This window comes from Schistocerca gregaria, chromosome 1 (assembly GCF_023897955.1).
Source record: "Schistocerca gregaria isolate iqSchGreg1 chromosome 1, iqSchGreg1.2, whole genome shotgun sequence".
NCBI classification, from domain to species: Eukaryota; Metazoa; Arthropoda; class Insecta; order Orthoptera; family Acrididae; genus Schistocerca; species Schistocerca gregaria.
The window spans coordinates 1,091,942,323-1,091,963,281 of record NC_064920.1 but is presented as its reverse complement, the minus strand read 5'-3'; the positions used below and the strand labels follow the sequence as shown (position 1 = coordinate 1,091,963,281).

The window sequence follows — 20,959 nt, the reverse complement described above, 5'->3', positions numbered from 1 at the left end:
TCCACCTTTCGCAGCAATGCAGACTGTTATTCTCCCATGGAGACGATCGTAGAGATGCTGGATGTAGTCCTGTGGAACGGCTTGCCATGCCATTTCCACCTGGCGCCTCAGTTGGACCAGCGTTCGTGCTGGACGTGCAGACCGCGTGAGACGACGCTTCATCCAGTCCGAAACATGCTCAATGGGGGACAGATCCGGAGATCTTGCTGGCCAGGGTAGTTGACTTAAAACTTCTAGTGTACGTTGGGTGGCACGGGATACATGCGGACGTGCATTGTCCTGTTGGAACAGCAAGTTCCCTTGCCGGTAGAACGATGGGTTCGATGACGGTTTGGATGTACCGTGCACTATTCAGTGTCCCCTCGACGATCACCAGTGGTGTACGGCCAGTGTAGGAGATCGCTCCCCACCCCATGATGCCGGGTGTTGGCCCTGTGTGCCTCGGTCGTATGCAGTCCTGTTTGTGGCGCTCACCTGCACGGCGCCAAACACGCATACGACCATCATTGGCACCAAGGCAGAAGCGACTCTCATCGCTGAAGACGACACGTCTCCATTCGTCCCTCCATTCACGCCTGTCGCGACACCACTGGAGGCGGGCTGCACGATGTTGGGGCGTGAGCGGAAGACGGCCTAATGGTGTGCGGGACCGTAGCCCAGCTTCATGGAGACGGTTGAGAATGATTCTCGCCGATACCCCAGGAGCAACAGTGTCCCTAATATGCTGGGAAGTGGCGGTGCGGTCCCCTACGGCACTGCGTAGGATCCTACGGTCTTGGCGTGCATCCGTGCGTCACTGCGGTCCGGTCCCAGGTCGACGGGCACGTGCACCTTCCGCCGACCACTGGCGTCAAACATCGATGTACTGTGGAGATCTCACGCCCCACGTGTTGATCAATTCGGCGGTACGTCCACCCGGCCTCCCGCATGCCCACTATACGCCCTCGCTGAAAGTCCGTCAACTGCACATACGGTTCACGTCCACGCTGTCGCGGCATGCTACCAGTGTTAAAGACTGCGATGGAGCTCCGTATGCCACGGCAAACTTGCTGACACTGACGGCGGCGGTGCACAAATGCTGCGCAGCTAGCGCCATTCGACGGCCAACACCGCGGTTCCTGGTGTGTCCGCTGTGCCGTGCGTGTGATCATTGCTTGTACAGCCCTCTCGCAGTGTCCGGAGCAAGTGTGGTGGGTCTGACACACCGGTGTCAATGTGTTCTTTTTTCCATTTCCAGGAGTGTATTTGAATACGGATGCGTATACCAGTATCGTTGTGTAGTATACGAATGCTGAGTAATAGCCACGTGTAGAGCTGTGAAGTTTTCTTGGAGTCACACGAGCCTCGGTGTGTGGCGGCCCGCAGCTTCCTGTCGGACAGCGCGCGCGCACCGGACGCGCGGACCCAGGGGGTGGTGGAGGCGCTGGCCGCGCTGGGGCCGCCTGCGGAGGCGGCGGAGGCGGCGGTGGGGAAGGCGGCCAAGGGCGGCCGTCGGCGGGCGGCGCCCGCGCTGCGCCTGCCGCAGGCGCTGCAGATCTGCTTCAAGAGCGAGGTCGACGTGGTCGACCAGATGCAGTTCCGCCGCACCTACCAGCGCCGCCTCGCGCCCGGCGAGCCGGACATCATCACCCTCAGGTGGGGCGCGGCGGTCTTTGCGGTCGGAACAGTAGCCCAGAGCTAGTTGGCGTATAACCGTACTACTGGTGTAGGCGTGGGCTTCGCGTCTATCTTGGCCTCAGTAATGCGTTCACTATGCTGTTTGTTGTACCTTACGCGCACTCATTATTAAACCTGTTTGATTTTGTATTCATAACCCTGTAATTTGTACAGAAACCAGATGGCAGTTATAAGAGTTGAGGGGCATGAAAGGGAAGCAGTGGTTGGGAAGGGAGTGAGACAGGGTTGTAGCCTCTCCTCGATGTTATGCAATCTGTATATTGAGCAAGCAGCAAAGGAAACAAAAAAAAATTCGGTGTCGGCATTAAAATCCATGGAGAAGAAATAAAAACTTTGAGGTTCGCTGGTGACATTGTAATTCTATCAGAGACAGCAAAGGGCTTGGAACAGCAGTTGAACGGAATGGACAGTGTCTTGAAAGGAGGATATAAGATGAACATCAAGAAAAAGAAAACGAGGATAATGGGATGTAGTCGAATTAAGTCGGGTGATGCTGAGGGAATTAGATTAGGGAATGAAACACTTAAAGTAGTAAAGGAGTTTTGCTATTTGGGGAGCAAAATAACTGATGACGGTCGAAGTAGAGAGGATATAAAATGTAGACTGGCAATGGCAAGGAAAGCATCTCTGAAGAAGAGAAATTTGTTACGATCGAGGACAGATTTAAGTGTCAGGAAGTCGTTTCTGAAAGTATTTGTACGAAGTGTAGCCATGTATGGAAGTGAAATATGGAGAATAAATAGTTTGGATAAGGAGAAAATAGAAGCTTTCGAATTGTGGTGCTGCAGAAGAATGCTGAAGATTAGATGGGTAGATCACATAACTAATGTTGAAGTATTAAGTAGAATTGGGGAGAAGAGGAGTTTGTGGCACAACTTGACTAGAAGAAGGGATCGGTTGGTGGGACATGTTCTGAGGCATCAAGGGATCACAAATTTAGCACTAGAGGGCAGCGTGGAGGGTAAAAATCGTAGAGGGAGACCAAGAGATGAATACACTTGGCAGATTCGGAAGGATGTAGGTTGCAGTAGGTACTGGGAGATGAAGAAGCTTGAACAGGATAGGGTACCGTGGAGAGCTGCATCAACCCAGTCTCAGAACTGAAGACCACAACAACAACCCTGTATTCACCTGACCAAAAGTCTTGTTCCTCCTGCCACCGAACTTCACTAATTCCCACTATATCTAACTTCAACCTATCCATTTCCCTTTTTAAATTTTCTAACCTACCAGCTTGATTAAGGGATCTGACATTCCACGCTCCGATCAGTAGAACGCCAGTTTTCTTTCTCCTGATAACGACGTCCTCTTGAGTAATCCCCGCCCGGAGATCCGAATAGCGTACTATTTTCCCTCCAGAATGTTTTACCCGAGAGGACGCCATCATATTTTAATCATACAGTAAAGCTGCATGCCCTCGGGAAAAATTACGGCTGTAGTTTCCCCTTGCTTTCAGCCGTTCACAGTACCAGAACAGCAAGGCTGTTTTGGTTAGTGCTACAAGGCCAGAACAGTCAATCATCCCGACTGTTGCCGTGCAACCACTAAAAATCTGCTGCCCCTCTTCAGGAACCACACTTTTGTCTGGCCTCTCAACAGATACCCTTTCCATTGTGGTTGCACCTACGATACGGCTATCTGCATCGCGGAGGCACGCAAGCCTCCCCACCAATGGCATGGTCCATGGTTGGCTATTATACATATAGGTCAGTTAGGTTTAAGTAGTTCTGAGTTCTAGGGGACTGGTGACCTCAGATGTTAAGACCCATAGTATGTTAAGACCCATAGTGCTCAGTGCCATTTCAACCATTTTCCTCCCGAATGCGAGTGCAGAGTGCTAACCGCTGGACCACATCGCTTAGTACAAAATTATTTCACTGGACACATGTGGAGTTATTTTCAGTTTATTATATGAGCACTTATTTGTAGTTGTTTTGTGGAAAATACGCTTGTACAAACAGTGAACGAGAACTGTTATGTGTAAGTGAGACATTGTCAGCGACCTTTGTAGCTTCGGTGCGAAAGAGGTTGGTTTGATGAATGTGACGACTTGCTGTTGTCTGTCGTTGTCAGCGTATTGTAAATCCTTGTGACTGTGCTGTAGTTACTTGCTGTTGAAATAATGAATGACCAGGAAGTTAGTGCACTTCTGTCACAATTAACTGTGTTACTGGTAGACTGCTACGAACTGCTGGCACTTCTGGAGTTGGCTGCACTCATTGGAGCCACTTACCATACATCCACAGCATATTAACGAAGGTCGATGTGAATACGTGTGACGGAATGGGATTGATCATATTGAAGCCTAGAACAGTAATTTCCCTTGTGCGGAAATATCGGAAGTCCCATTAGACCTAGGCGATCCCAGTTTAAGCCACTGGGAATCTTGAGACGTTGGGAGAGATGAGGCTGCGGTGATGCATTTCATACCACTGATGCTGTGGAAAGTATTCCGCCCATTGTTAGTGGAGACAATGAAGTAGACGTTCTCGAATACAAATTGACAGCTTTTTGCATTTGGGTCAGGGTCTTCAGTGTGGTAGACAGTGGACATCTGCTGCTGTTGAGCTTTCTTACATAACGACTGCAGATAAATATTCACTTAATAAGCTGAAAATAACCCTACTATACAAACACGAGCTAAACGAAATTATTTTGTCTGCTCCCATATGAGAAATGTACAGAAAAAACTGCATCGTTATAATCTGTCTGTAAACTGAAGAGCGAGGAGTGTTCGTGGTGGGGGAAGTTCCTTTCCCGGAAGAGGGTTAGTTACAACTATCGTACAGAATGATTAAGATGCAATTCCCCCTCTAGCAGAGTAGAACAGTATGCAAATATTTACATGGAATCTCTCCATAAGCGTTTCTTGCTTTACTATTATCAGGAACTCATACTTGCATCCTTGTAGTGTTAATACAGTTAGTGGAGAATAAATATCTCAGGATGTGTCTGCTCAGTGTATCGCCAGTGATTTATAAGGCGTGCTGCGGAGCATCGGTATAACTTTGTGAATCACCCCATAGTCACTTCTTGTGACATAATGGAGAAGGTAGGGTGCGGAATCACCTGCGTACTCTTCAGGATGCAGACCTATGAAGGAGGGAAGTCCATGACGACCATCTGGCGACCTGCCTTCACTCACAGGTCTACTCCACTCTTCCAGTCTGTCACGCCCCCAGAACACAGTTTATCTCTTAATGAGCCCCTACTGCCGGCCGTGGTAGCCGAGCGGTTCTAGGCGCTACAGTCTGGAACCGCGCGACCGTTACGGTCGCAGGTTCGAATCATGCCTCGGGCACGGATGTGTGTGATGTCCTTAGGCTAATTAGGTTTAAATAGTTCTAAGTTCTAGGGAACTGATGGCCTCAGCAGTTAAGTCCCATAGTGCACAGAGCCATTTTGAGCCCCTACTACACACACGAAGATGCGGTAAACTCGTTTAATAGTTTATATATATATATATATATATATATATATATATATATATATATATATATAACGTATTCCACCAGTAGTAGTGGGGACAATGAAGTAGACGTTCTCGAATACAGATTGACAGCATTTTACATTTGGGGCAGGCTCTTCAATGTGGTGGACAGTGGACATCTGCAGCTGTAGAGCTTTCTTACATAGTAGCTCATTTAACCACTGCAGATAAATATCCACTTAATAAACTGATTATATATATATATATATATATATATATATATATATATATATATATATATATATATATATATGAGCTGCTTGGGGGAACACAATGGTAAGCGCCATCGCCGTGTATTTTGCGGTAGATGGCTAATGACACCACCTGTGGGATGCACAATGCAGTAAACTTACTAGTAGTTCCAAATGCATTCAACAGATGTCAGGGAGGAGCTTAATGGTAAGGGCCACTGTCCGTCTGTTGCGGAAACATAATGGTAAGTGACAGAGAGAATGGCGGCAAGTAAAAACATCTCTGAGATTATGTCAACAGTGAATATGGCAGAAGTCGAGGAATATACTTCCAATGATACTAATATCTTCGAGAGGGATCCAGAATACATTCCTCCCGATTCAGATGATTCAGAGGTATGTTTTTTGTAAATATACTGTCTTTAGTTCGTTTCACGAACATAATGGTAAGTGCATGTACATACCATTATGTTCCTGAAGTACAATTGAAAATTACGTTCGCCGACAAGTACAAGATGTGTACAGTCCACATAGGTGCTGCGAGATAATCAAGACGTCGGCTGGTATGCAATATGAAAAGAGAGGATTTCTATCAAATACGACACTCTAAAGAAGCGTTTGTCTTCAGAAAGAAGACAGTTGATGATCGAGATGTCAACCTAAGGAAAATATGTAGGTGGAAGGTGACCTCCGAATATCCATCATCTTTATTCATCAGCGAGACATTTTGTCATGACATTTGGCATGAAATAAACTTAAGGAAACGTGGAAGGCACAGACCAGTTCCTACGCTTCGACTTAAATACAAGGGGCCAAGGCTTATTGAAAAGAAGGAAGTTGCTGACGTCCTGTCGCTCCTAGATTACATATCACCTGTCCACAATGGATTTTTCCTGTCATTAAGGCTAACAGTTTTAAATGAAAAAGACATTAGTAATGAGAGTGACGAATGATTTTGCAGTTTCAATAAAGTGCTGAAGACTTACTGTAAAATTTAATATGTAATGTTCTATCACTATGTGTTGTTAATGGTGTACAGTAATGTAATAATTTTTGTATATTTCATTTGTTTTAGTCAGTTCTGAGTTTCATTTATGTATATATAGGGTGATTATAATTAAACTTTCAAACCGATGTAGAAATAACACCACTGGCCAGAATGACGTCAAATGGCAACAGAATATTATCGGAGAAGGGGGAAACGTATGGCAGAAGAAAAAAAGTGTGAAAATTGATCAATAGATGGCGCTGTATGTGTCAGAATACGTAATGAAAACACCTGTCAAGCGCGCGACCCGTTGAAGTTTGTATAAACACACCGGATACACGGCTTTTCCTCCATTCGCTTCTGCGACTTTCGCCATGACTGTCTCAATGCAGGATCGCGCTCTGCTTGTGAAGCTGTTTTACAAGAATGATGACTGTGCACACGCCGCTCTGCAAAAGTTCCGGATACTGAAGGCTTTGAAAAAAGGCGTTGGTCCAATGACTGCCGTGTTGTTGTTGATGTCTTCAGTCCTGAGACTAGTTTTATGCAGCTCTCCATGCTACTCTATCCTGTGCAAGCATCTTCATCCCCCAGTACCTACTGCAACCTACATCCTTCTGAATCTGCTTAGTGTATTCATCTCTTGGTCTCCCTCTACGATTTTTACCCTCCACGCTGCCCTCCAATACTAAATTAGTGATCCCTTGATGCATCAGAACATGTCCTACCAACCGATCCCTTCTTCTGGTCAAGTTGTGCCACAAACTTCTCTTCTCCCCAATCCTATTCAATACTTCCTCATTAGTTACGTGATCCACCCATCTAATCTCCAGCATTCTTCTGTAGCACCACATTTCGAAAGCTTCTATTCTCTTCTTGTCCAAACTATTTACCGTCCATGTTTCACTTCCATACATGGTTATACTCCATACAAACACTTTCAGAAACGACTCCCTGACACTTAAATCAATACTCGATGCTAACAAATTTCTCTTCTTCAGAAACGCTTTCCTTGCCATTGCCAGTCTACATTTTATATCCTCTCTACTTCGACCATCAGCAGTTAGTTTACTTCCTAAATAGCAAAACTCCTTTACTACTTTAAGTGTCTCATTTCCTAATCTAATTCCCTCAGCATCACCCGATTTAATTTGACTACATTCCATTATCCTCGTTTTGCTTTTGTTGATGTTCATCTTATATCCCCCTTTCAAGACACTGTCCATTCCGTTCAACTACTCTTCCAAGTCCTATGCCGTCTCTGACAGAATGACAATGTCATCGACGAACCTCAAAGTTTTTACTTCTTCTCCATGAATTTTAATACCTACTCCAAATTTTTCTTTTGTTTCCTTTACTGCTTGCTCAATATACAGATTGAATAACATCGGGGAGAGGCTACAACCCTGTCTCACTCCTTTCCCAACCACTGCTTCCCTTTCATACCCCTCGACTCTTATGACTGCCATCTGGTTTCTGTACAAATTGTAAATAGCCTTTCGCTCCCTGTACTTTACCCCTGCCAGCTTCAGAATTTGAAAGAGAGTATTCCAGTCAACATTGTCAAAAGCTTTCTCCAAGTCTACAAATGCTAGAAACGTAGGTTTGACTTTTCTTAATCTTTCTTCTAAAATAAGTCATAAGGTCAGTATTGCCTCACGTGTTCCAACATTTTGACGGAATCCAAACTGATCCTCCCTGAGGTCCGCATCTACCAGTTTTTCCATTCGTCTGTAAAGAATTCGCGTTAATATTTTGCAGCTGTGACTTATTAAACTGATAGTTCGGTAATTTTCACATCTGTCAGCACGTGCTTTCTTTGGGATTGGAATTATTATATTCTTCTTGAAGTCTGAGGGTATTTCGCCTGTCTCGTACATCTTGCTCACCAGCTGGTAGAGTTTTGTTATGACTGGCTCTTCCAAGGCCGTCAGTAGTTCTAATGGAATGTCGTCTACTCTGGGGGGCCTGTTTCGACTCAGGTCTTTCAGTGCACTGTCAAACTCTTCACGCAGTATCTTATCTCCCATTTCGTCTTCATCTACATCCTCTTCCATTTCCATAATATTGTCCTCAAGTACATCGCCCTTGTATAAACCTTCTATATACTCCTTCCACCTTTCTGCCTTCCCTTCTTTGCTTATAACTGGGTTGCCATCTGAGCTCTTGATATTCATACACGTGGTTCTCTTCTCTCCAAAGGTCTCTTTAATTTTCCTGTAGGCAGTATCTATATTACCCGTAGTGAGATAGCTTCTAGATCCTTACATTTGTCCTCTAGCCATCCCTGCTTAGCCATTTTGCACTTCCTGTCGATCTCATTTTTGAAACGTTTGTATTCCTTTTTGCCTGCTTCATTTACTGCATTTTTATATTTTCTCCTTTCATCAATTTCTGCCGTGGGTGTGGAGAAAATGATTCGGACATTCGAAAAGACGGGTTCTCTTGATGTGCAACCTGGTAGAGGGGCGAAACGAATTGATTGGACTTCAGTGGAAGCAGCGGCCACAGCAATGCAGGACAAGACGGGTGGTGGTGTGCAGTCATGTAGTGCTGGAGGATTGCCCGAACATTGGACATACCCATGAGCACGGTGTGTAAAATCCTACGAAACATCCTCCTTTGCCATCCATCCAAAATTACCCATGTGCACAAGTTGCTTCCGGTTGACCTGCCAACAAGAGAGACCTTCGCTTTAGAAAAGCTTGCTCGCATGAAAGTGGACAATGATTGGCTGTGCAAGATTTTGTGGACAGACAAAGCCCACTTCCATCTGACAGGATATGTCGATACACAGAATTGTCGAATATGGGCAACGGAAAATCCACACGCAAATCAACCAGTACCACTTCATCCTGAAAAGGTCACTGTGTGATGCTGGTTTACGGCATCATTTATCATAGGGCCATATTTTTTCGAAGTGACAAATGCTTCCGGTCTGTTACCTGTACCGTCATCGGTAAGCGCTACGAGTGTATTTTGCGCAACCACGTCATTCCATCTCTCCAACAGCGTGGATGGGATCATTTTTATGCAAGATGGCGCACCTCCGCACATTGCAAATCCTGTGAAGCAGCTGCTGAAGCGCCATTTTGCAAATGCTAGAATTATCAGCCGCCATTTCCCTACAGCCTGGTCGTCCCGACTACCTGATCTTAATCCGTGTGACTTCTGGCTGTGGGGCTATCTGAAAGATGTTGTGTTCAGTGTTGCGACTGCAAACTTAGCTGCACTGAAGGCACGCATTGCGCAACACCTTCGGAAAGTGACCCCAGAAACACTTCGATCAGTTTTAGAAAACGCTGTTTCTCGATTTCAACTTGTTGCAGAAAATGGTGGACAGCATATTGAACATGTTTTGTGCCAGTCACACAGGAATGAATAATCCGACTTGGTTTTGATTGATGCTTTTTATGTGGTTTTTGAACTCAGGACAATTAAAAACCGATGTGATTGATGCTTTTTATCCGGTTTGTGGCCTCAGGACGATTAAAAACCGATGTGATTGATGCTTTTTATCCGGTTTGTGGCCTCAGGGCGATTAAAAACCGATGTGTTGATGCTTTTTATCTGGTGATATGACCTTGCTATGGCGGATGGGCTTACGTTACTAACAGTCTGCGCACCCATTCACACTGAGTAATACAGTTTGTTTAACGCCAGACGGGCACCTTAGGCATTGTTGTATGATTCATTTGTCACTTGTGGCCGGCCACTGTTAAATTATGATGGTGGTGGTGGTGGTGCTTAGTGTTTAACGTCCCGTCGACAACGAGGTCATTAGAGACGGAGCGCAAGCTCGGGTTAGGGAAGGATTGGTAAGGAAATCGGCCGTGCCCTTTCAATGGAACCATCCCGGCATTTGCCTGAAGCGATTTAGGGAAATCACGGAAAACCTAAATCAGGATGGCCGGAGACGGGATTGAACCGTCGTCCTCCCGAATGCGAGTCCAGTGTGCTAACCACTGCGCCACCTCGCTCGGTAAATTATGATGCTTAACAGCGCCATCTATTACTACATTTTGTAACTATATTTTTCCTCTGCCATATGTTTTCCCCTTTCTCCGATAATGTTCAGTTGCATTTTGACGTCATTCAGACCAATGGTGTTATTTAATTATTAACCACTCTAAGGAGGGACGGCCACTGATCTCTTCAGTACAGATTCACACCAGTCGAGTTCTTATAGGATCGGCGAAGTGCGACGAGTAATGAGGATAATGGGCAAGGGGCCCTGCGTTAGTAGTGTGTGGGTAAGTTGAGAATTTGGCTGTCTTGAGGGAGGTGCTAGAGTAGTCTGTGCAGTTGTCTGACCACTGTGTTTGGATGGATTACTGATCACAGCCTCTGCCTAGTAAACAGGAGACACGAGTTCCAATCCCACTCTGGTGCAAATTTTCAACTTTCCCTACTGATTTCCGTTAATGCCCACTTGCAGCCAATCTCAATATTTCCGTTGTGACTTAAGTTTTTTTTTAATAATCTAGCATTTTTCGGTCCTGTGCAATGCAGAAACTATTAGTACTAGAGAAAAAATGAATAGAATCTTTTTTGTAGGAAATTTAATGTGGTTTAATTTTGTACTGGGAAAAAATTTTCCGACAGAAGGTACGGTTGTCAAAACGTTAAAGAAAAACATAAAAAGCGTCCTTTAAACGTCACCCCACCTCCACCGTCACACCGTACAGGTCAGGATTTTTAGTATGTTGTTCACGGCACTCCGTCCTACCATTGAACAAAAATTTGCTCCTATACATAGTTTTTGCCTTATTTTCTTTCAATGACTGAACTGGAAGGACCATCAATAATTAAAAAATAGTCTTAATCGCATTTTGCATCATTATTATACCGCCAAACGGTTTCAACCCGACGTAGGGGTCATCTTCTGGGCGTTTACACTGTGAAATTATAGATATCCGTCAGAAAGACTCTATTGTACAACAGTTAAAATTACATAACTTTAAAATATGTTACCCATTGGCCGACTGCTGGCGGTGTCACTCCTGTCTACATAACGGCAGGAAACTATGCGAGTCTAACCCTTCGTATGGGCTGAAATAGCGTACTGAGATCACGTGAATAGACTGCAACAACCCTAGCGGTGATCAACGGCATTTCATACAGTTTATTATATGTAATTACTAGTCACCTTGGTTTAACATAAATTTAAGTGACAGTAAATAACAGAAAACGGAACCATTCCATTTAAAAAGAGATACAATTATAGTTTCAATTATAAAATAATAACAAATGTTCCGTAGTCAACTCGTAAAATTCGTAAAAGTATATTTCATTATGAGCCATAATATAAAGTAAAACAATCTGTGACACACAAAAACTGGTGTCGTCTTGTATTATAATATATCTGTTCGTACATTAACGTAGAAAACATTTGAGTCAATTTACTAAAACGTCTAATATGGAAGCACTATAAAGTCCTCTACTCGTTGTGGTGAGGACACTGTTGCCATGGATTATGAAGCGTATATCAGGCGCCCTCTAGTCTGTGTAGCGAGGACGCTGTCGTCATGGTAGCAGCTGGTGTGTTCAAATGGTGTTATCTTTGCCCTGGCCACGGCGTCCGTTGCCGTGTTAGCGGTATGTCATGGCTCTTCACCCACAGAGAAGTTGTCACTTATTTGAGGTTGTGGAAATATCGACAGTCAAGAATAACGTAAAAAATCTGAAGACAGGATAAAAGTTTACGACACGTTTGTAATACCCATTAAAGGAATTAAAGTTGTAAGGTGTCAGGCAAATCCAACACCTTCCATGAAAACCCTGACATGATAAGCAAATCCAGTAGTATGTCACATAGCTCCGAATAAATCGTGACATTAAATTAACCAAAGTAATACGAGTAACGAGTGAGCAAATGGAATGCCACAAACTAACACAAGAATGCCTAAATGCATGTCGTACCTTCCCACCGTGAGGCAGACGCAGTTCCGAGGGGAGAAACGAGGACAGAAGCCGAGAGCAGAACCGTGTTAAGCTAGAAGGCCCTACGATAAGGGACGGACGGGCCAGCCTACCTATACGACTACCACCCGCACGTTTTAGCGTGAGACTTTTTCGCGTCTCAGGTATGTCAAGGACCACCCCCAGCCCATGTCAAAAGCTAGAGCCCTCCAGAAAAGCAGTATAGATCTTACGATAACACAAAAAGGGCCACTACCACCCGCAAGTTTTAGCAGGAGACTTTTTCGCGTGTCTGTTACATTAGGACAATCCACCAGCCCATGTTAAAAAATAGAGCCCTCCAGAAGAACAGTATAGATCTTACGATAACGCTAAAAGGACCACACCAGCTGCAGGTTTTAGCGTGAGACTTTTTAGCGTCTCTGTTACGTTGCAAACTTTAAAAACATTGCCCCACCACGAAAAGTATAACGTTTCTCATTGGATAGACAGAATTTTTGTAGGCGGAGCTTAAGGTTAACATTGAGACCCTGATTAGTCAGATGAAAACATAGCCAGATAGTTTTTTTACTAACTTCGGTAAATTGTAGTAAGGAGAAGTTAGGAGAGGTTAGTTAGTTCCGAGACGGCGAGCTGGATGGCTGGTGCGCCGGCCGCTGTCGCCCTGACGCTGCCTAAACACCGACAAGATAATGAACACACGCGTTGCCGCATTTTTGAGCCCATAAGGCTTCACTCAGAACTGCAGAAGTCTCATCTGCTACACCCCTTTTTTGCGTAATACTAGAGTCGATCGTTAATTAAAACTCATGGTGTTCACATTTGCCACTTGAAGAAAAGATCTGAAACGCGATGATTTTTCTTTTATACAGTTATTGAGAAGCCACATCAGCTACTGTAATTTACGACAAGTTAGATAAGTAATTAAAGATAATTGAGGGTCACTGTAGACCATTTTGATAGTTTTCTCTTTTGTGAAACTTAAATTAAACCTAGATTATAGATGTGATATGGCATAGGTCATCCTTCGATCGATTGTAGAACTTGGAAACCCATTCAGGGAATATTCGTTCACAGTTTTGTTGAACGCAGTTGGTTTTTACCATCCTGTATTAAAACATTTCCTTTTATCAATAGTGCAATTTATAAACAATGTTTTGTGCGTAGAATAAAATTTTCAATGGTAAACTTAACTGCTTTTTCGATGTTATTTTACCAGCTATCTAAAAATAGGAAAGCCTTGAACCCTTTCCACTAAATTTAGTTAGTATTAAGATTCTTTTACAGGGAGTGCAGTGGAGCTGACGCTGAGACCATTTAGTATTTGTTATATCATCGCTAGTCTCACTAAACTCTTCTAAATTCTACATGTCATGTGTGGTTTGGCGTCTCCTTACCAGCAACAGGTCCCAGGTTCAAACTAGTTAATTCCCTAAAAAACACGCTCAGAGCGTCGTTGCGCGAAAGTGGTAGGGAGACACGATGTAGAACAAACAGACACCACCATGAATGTTTAGAAAGTATTAAAATAATAAAAGGAAAAGTAGCATCATTGTGTACAAATAATATTTTCGAATAGCTCGAAAAATTTTTTATCGTGACTCTCTATCTCTTCATTCAGCATCGCTGCCGGATTCCGTTTATTATGTATAAAAATTTCCAGACTCTCTAGAATATCCATCATAGGTCCTTTTTGGGTTACATGCAGTATCTTCAGATTTTCCCTTATATTGATTTCTGCATGTTTCTCCATATCTAAATGCTGTCCGAAGAGTGATTTATTACGTGCTGTTCCAGTAGTATGTTCTTTAAATCTGGTATTAAAACTTCTCCCTATTTGCCCGATGTAAATTTTGCTACAATCTTTACAAGTCAATTTATAAATTCCTGATTTAGCAAGCATCTTGTTTTTAACATCTTCCATACTATTCCTAAGACTGTTAGCTATGGTATTTGTAGAGAAAGCAATCGTAACATCCGAATTCTTGAACAGTTTCTTTCTGACGGATATCTATAATTTCACAGTGTTAACACCCAGAAGATGACCCCTATGTCGGGTTGAAAACGGTTGACGGTATAATAATAATAATAAATGCGATTAAGACTGTTTTTGAATTATTGATTAATCATACTAATCGCTGCTTCTCTCCACAACCATGTTGTCTAAAAAATAAAAAAAGGAGCATGCTCCAGATTGGTAGGGGAGATAGTTTACCGAGAAACATCTGATGTTTCCTAAACAATGTTTCTATCTAGTGGCCAATTTTAGAATCACATAAGGGAATGCAGTCTATAGATCGTCTTTGAAAGTTTCCAGTGTTTTCTACCGTTTTTGTTGTCGCTAGACATGAGGTATTGTTTTATGTAACAAACGTTAATATTTTGTGTTACACATATTTGAGTGCTGTATAATGTGTTATAGTTATGTGAAAATAGTCTTCATTTTGCAGAATTTTATGGCGAGTAAAATCCCATATACTTGTATTTTTAGGACTAGTTGTACAGGGTGTTACAAAAAGGTACGGCCAAACTTTCAGGAAACATTCCTCACACACAAATAAAGAAAAGATGTTATGTGGACATGTGTCAGGAAACGCTTACTTTCCATGTTAGAGCTCATTTTAGTTTCGTCCACTTACGCTCATTGGAGCACGTTATCATGATTTCATACGGGATACTCTACCTGTGCTGCTAGAACATATGCCTTTACAAGTATGATACAACATGTGGTTCATGCACAATGGAGCTCCTGCACATTTCATTCGAAGTGTTCCTACGCTTCTCAACAACAGATTCGGTGACCGATGGATTGGTAGAGGCGGACCAATTCCATGGCCTCCACGCTCTCCTGACCTCAACCCTCTTGACTTTCATTTATGGGGGCATTTGAAAGCTCTTGTCTACGCAACCCCTGTACCAAATGTAGAGACCCTTCGTGTTCGTATTGTGGACGGCTGTGATACAATACGCCATTCTCCAGGGCTGCATCAGCGCGTCAGGGATTCCATGCGACGGAGGTTGGATGCATGTATCCTCGCTAACGGAGGACATTTTGAACATTTCCTGTAACAAAGTGTTTGAAGTCACGCTGGTACGTTCTGTTGCTGTGTGTTTCCATTCCATGATTAATGTGATTTGAAGAGAAGTAATAAAATGAGCTCTAACATGGAAAGTAAGCGTTTCCGGACACATGTCCACATAACATATTTTCTTTCTTTGTGTGTGAGGAATGTTTCCTGAAAGTTTGGCCGCACCTTTTTGTAACACCCTGTATAACGAATGGAGGTCCCACGCAAGACGGTCATCAATCTCACGGACATTGAGCTGACTGGTGATATAGTCTCTGTTCTGGATAAGGGACTTAATTTCGCGCCCTCACCTAGGTTCACGCCGGTAGCGCACATCCTCAGTGCAGTTGAACAGGTTGCCGCGCGACTACCACCTGAAGCAGCTGGAGAAGTGTGCCGGGAAACCTGTCGTGCTCTAACGAGAACTAAGCCGATCAAGTCGAATATTACCAGCAGGGAGAGATCAGCCAGTCGAGACCTGAGACAGACCCCTGAGATTGTTCTCTTACCAGATGACAAAGGCAATGCTAAGTTGTCCTTTCCCATAAGGACTACATTGAGAAGATGCAGAGCCTGCTAAGTGACGAATCTTACAGAAAGATCAACGTTGACCCCACAAAGAAGGCGGAGAACAAGACTAGAGCTCTTCTCAAGGACGCACATTTACCAGAGGGTGTCGCCAAGAAATTGACACCTCAAGGACCAGTACCGCCAAGACTTTATGGACTCCCTAAAGTTCACAAAGAAGGGGTCCCGTTACGCCCAATTGTCAGCAACATTAGGGAACCTACATAGTTGCTGGCCAAATACCTGGCAGAACTACTAAGCCCTTACGTTGGTAAATGCCTTCATCACGTTCGGAATTCTATGGATTTCTTGAAACGTCTCGAGAACTTCAAGCTGAAAGACTCACATGTACTGGTGAGTTTTGATGTTGTCTCGTTATTCACCAGGGTGCCTCTTCGAGAGTCAGTTGAGCTCATTGCACAGAAATTTGACGAGAAGACGACCGACCTTTTCAAGAACGTTCTGACCTCCACGTATTTTCTGTTTAATGGAGAATACTATGAGCAAACAGAAGGAGTCGCAATGGGGAGCCCACTTTCGCCTGTGGTCGCCAATTTCTATATGGAGTATTTCGGGGAGGAAGCTTTGGCGTCATCCAAATGGAAACGTACTTGTTTTCTACGTTATGTTGATGACAGGTTCGTGATATGGCCCCTTGGAAGGGACAAGCTCCTATACTTTCTTACACAGCTGGACTCCATAAATCCGAACATCAAATTCACTATGGAGACAGAAGCAGAAGGAAGTTTACCATTCCTGGACGTGATGGTCAAAAGAAGAGCGGATGGCACCATGGGACATGGGGTATACAGGAAGAAAACGCACACCGACCTGTATTTGCATGCAATTAGCTGCCACCACCCTTCGCAGAGGAACGGGGTACTAAAAACACTGAGCACAGGGCGCGCACCATCTCAGACGCAGAGAGCCTGCCCCATGAGCTGGAACACCTCAAAACTGCATTTCGGAAAAAGGGTACGCAGAATGGCAGATCAAACGCGCTCTCCGCCCCACCTCTACAGTACAGCGTGTGGAGGTGGACGAAGTCACGGGGGAAGAGATAGCCACCCCCTGTATACCGTATACTGGCGCACTATCGGGGAAAATAGGACGAATATTGAGTAAACACCGAGTAGAAACTGTCTTTTGCCCGCCCAGTAAAGCACGAGCATTATTGGGAAATGTCAAAGACGATCTCGGTTTGCGAAAGGCCGGCATATACCAGATTCCCTGTGAGTGTGGGAAGACTTACATTGGACAGACAGTGCGCACCTACGTAGATCGTTGCCGAGAACGTCAGAGGCACACTCAAGTTATGTACCCCAACAAGTCGGCAGTTGCAGAGCACTGTTTGTCTGAAAATCACGAAATCGACTACCAACATAACAGGGTCTTGGCACGGACATCTAAATACTGGGACAGCGTCGTTAGAGAGGCTATCGAAATTCGTACCAGGGACGGACTCATCAACAGAGATTGCGGCTATAACCTCAGCAAGGCATGGGAACCAGCACTGAGTCTCATTAAAAAGAGCCTCAGCGAAGAAAACGAACGAGCGACCAGGGCGGAAGAGGCAGTTACACCACAGACGGCGACGCCAGCCTCTCAGCGACCGCCGACGCGCGGGGAAGGGCATTTAGGACAGCCGCCCGCCCTCAGCAGCTCAGCTCGCCAGAGCACCTGACGATGGCGACATGTCTGATCGCCGAAATATTGTGCCCGTTGGACACTATGGACCGGCAGCAAACCCGTGGACTGTTCGAGCAAGGAATACGCCAGGAGAAGTTGAAGAATCACAACAAATTTCTTTATTTAATTCATTAAACTGTGCACAGAAATGAAAACACTAACTTAAGATGATAAAAAGACACACAGCGACATTTGGCAGCACTATAGCCATCAAATCAGAACCGGCACGGCATCAAACTTCACACTGGCAGGGGTGTGAGGGCCATGGTCGTGCCATGGCTCGGCCTGCATCGGCTTTGCTCGTTCCTTCCCGGAAGTACTCGGTACAGCGCGATATTTCAACCAGTACTGAGGTGTGCCATTTTTCGGTCTATATTCAATGTCGCAGTATTTGTGTGGAAAATCACTTCATTTGGAAGCGGTACCATACCTCGATTTATAAAGCACGTTTAGTTTTTAACACGGATATTGTTAGCGACCCTTGTGTTTGCCTGAAGAACCAAGACAGCTTTTTATGCAGGGCGAAGGTGATTGTTGATTGTGTTTTTAATAGCGTGGTCGTTAACGCAATACATATGCTTCCACCAGTAGAATATATCTGTGGACAACTTCAAATGTCGCTTCTCAATAGTGTTCCTCGAAAAGGTCGTTGTCTTCCGTCCAGGGACCCCCATTTGAGCCACCTGGCAAGAGTAAACCAACTGCTGCAGATAATAACTACTCGCCTTACAAAGTTACTCTTATGATCAATTTCATTAATTAGCTTATCAATTTAATTCCAATTGCGTGCCACTAAGTGGAAAGAAGTGAGGGTGAGAGTATCCAACTTATGATTCAAGAATTGGAGTGGTAATTAGGCGTTTTTTCGTTGCAGCGAGATCTTTTGATGGAATTTCAATCTGTCTCTTACGCAGGTAGAGATGATTGTCGTAATGAAATCAGATACATTATCGAATTTATAAAGTGATACGTAATATAAACTTGATATTTACAACTTCTCTGTGCTGTTACCTTGAGAGACATCATAGTTCCTGGCAGTCAGCGGATGGTGCGCTCTTCACGATCACATTTGTGTGTCATGATTTGTATTTTTTAACCTGGTATGTTTAGTGGAAACGTTGCGATTGAGGAGGGTGAGACATTTGTTTACTTTAAGAAAGTTCGAAAGTGAGGAAGCATCCTGTGATAGCGCTATAGGATGCTCTTAACTCTCCGCCGTCAAGGAAAAATGAGTTTAATTTTGAAGTCCTGTGATGCAGGACATGGCAGATATTAAGTTTTAAGAAAGTTCGAAAGTGAGGAAGCATCCTGTGATGGCGCTATAGGATGCTCTTAGCTCTCCGCCGTCAAGGAAAAATGGGTTTAATTTTGAAGTCCTGTGATGCAGGACATGGCAGATATTAAGTTGAAAAGAACATTTTCTATCTGTGTAGAAAGTACTTGGCGGAAATATAGCCTATACCATAGTGTTGTACAGGATTTCCACGAGCAGCGATACTTTAGCGCCAGCCAGTGTGGCCGAGCGGTTCTGGGAGCTTCAGTCTGGAATTGCGCGACCGCTACGGTCGCAGGTTCGAATCCTGCCTCGGGCATGGATGTGTGTGATGTCCTTAGGTTAGTTAGGTTTAAGTAGTTCTAAGTTCTAGGTGACTGATGACCTCAGATATTAAGTCTCATAGTGCTCAGAGCCATTTGATACTTTAGTGATGTTAAAACGCGTGTGTGCCCTGATTTCTATCTTAGGAAATATCTTATAGAAAAGAGAGGAATCTACATTTCGCCTGTGGTCAAGAACACCCCCATTTTTTAAACTTGGGATCTATATTAGGCTTAAATTACTGTAGGCATCCAAACCATTCGTGCTTGACAGTGGCTTATGGAGTGACTGGTCACAATATGTTGGCAACCGGAAGTCGCATATTATCTCAGCCTGTGGCTGGTGGTTTAGTACAAAGAAAGTGGCGATCTGTCTGCTCTTGCCCAAGGCAGCAGGAGCTAGCGAAGTGACCAGTGTGCTGGGTGAGCAGCGACAGAAGCGGATGTGCGTGTTCCATGAAAAGGTTCAAGAATAACAGGTGTTTGCGATGGATAATTATCCCCCCCTCCCCTCCAAAGTAAATTGATTGGTTGACTGCTTGCTGCTTGGTGATAGCCTCTCTGACCCCTGAGCCTTCAGTATGGAGGAAATGTGGATGCAGGGGATTTGGCATGCAGCTGCCAGCACAGCTAATATGTGTTCATGTCTCTCCTCACTGACTCCTACGAGATGATGCGATGTCTCTGCCGGCAGCGGATGGGGCAGCCATAGTTCCTGGCAGTCAGCGGATGGTGCGCTCTTCACGATCACTTTTGTGTGTCATGATTTGTATTTTTTAACCTGGTATGTTTAGTGGAAACGTTGCGATGGAGGAGGATGCTTTTGTCATCATACGTCGGCGCCTACAAGACCTCAGATATACACTCCTGGAAACTGAAATAAGAACACCGTGAATTCATTGTCCCAGGAAGGGGAAACTTTATTGACACATTCATGGGGTCAGATACATCACATGATCCCACTGACAGAACCACAGGCACATAGACACAGGAAACAGAGCATGCACAATGTCGGCACTAGTACAGTGTATATCCACCTTTCACAGCAATGCAGGCTGCTATTCTCCCATGGAGACGATCGTAGAGATGCTGGATGTAGTCCTGTGGAACGGATTGCCATGCCATTTCCACCTGGCGCCTCAGTTGGACCAGCGTTCGTGCTGGACGTGCAGACCGCCTGAGACGACGCTTCATCCAGTCCCAAACATGCTCAATGGGGGACAGATCCGGAGATCTTGCTGGCCAGGGTAGTTGACTTACACCTTCTAGAGCACGTTGGGTGGCACGGGATACATGCGGACGTGCATTGTCCTGTTGGAACAGCAAGTTCCCTTGCCGGTCTAGGAATGGTAGAACGATGGGTTCGATGACGGTTTGGATGTACCGTGCACTATTCAGTGTCCCCTCGACGATCACCAGAGGTGTACAGCCAGTGTAGGAGATCGCTCCCCACACCATGATGCCGGGTGTTGGTCCTGTGTGCCTCGGTCGTATGCAGTCCTGATTGTGGCGCTCACCTGCACGGCGCCAAACACGCATACGACCATCATTGGCACCAAGACAGAAGCGACTCTCATCGCTGAAGACGACACGTCTCCATTCGTCCCTCCATTCACGCCTGTCGCGACACTACTGGAGGCGGGCTGCACGATGTTGGGGCGTGAGCGGAAGACGGCCTAACGGTGTGCGGGACCGTAGCCCAGCTTCATGGAGACGGTGGCGAATGGTCCTCGCCGATACCCCAGGAGCAACAGTGTCCCTAATTTGCTGG

At 44.8% G+C, this 20,959-nt stretch overlaps 1 protein-coding gene across 1 annotated transcript in view; it reads left to right on the top strand.

The window, feature by feature from the left end:
• Window positions 1–1,570: 1,570 nt before the first annotated feature.
• LOC126291091 (uncharacterized) overlaps window positions 1,571–20,959 on the top strand; it is a 141,571-nt gene continuing 122,182 nt past the window's right edge. Inside the window, exon 1 of the mRNA XM_049984911.1 lies at window positions 1,571–1,635. Within this exon, the coding sequence (XP_049840868.1) occupies window positions 1,571–1,635 (65 nt within the window). The remainder of the gene's footprint in view (window positions 1,636–20,959) is intronic.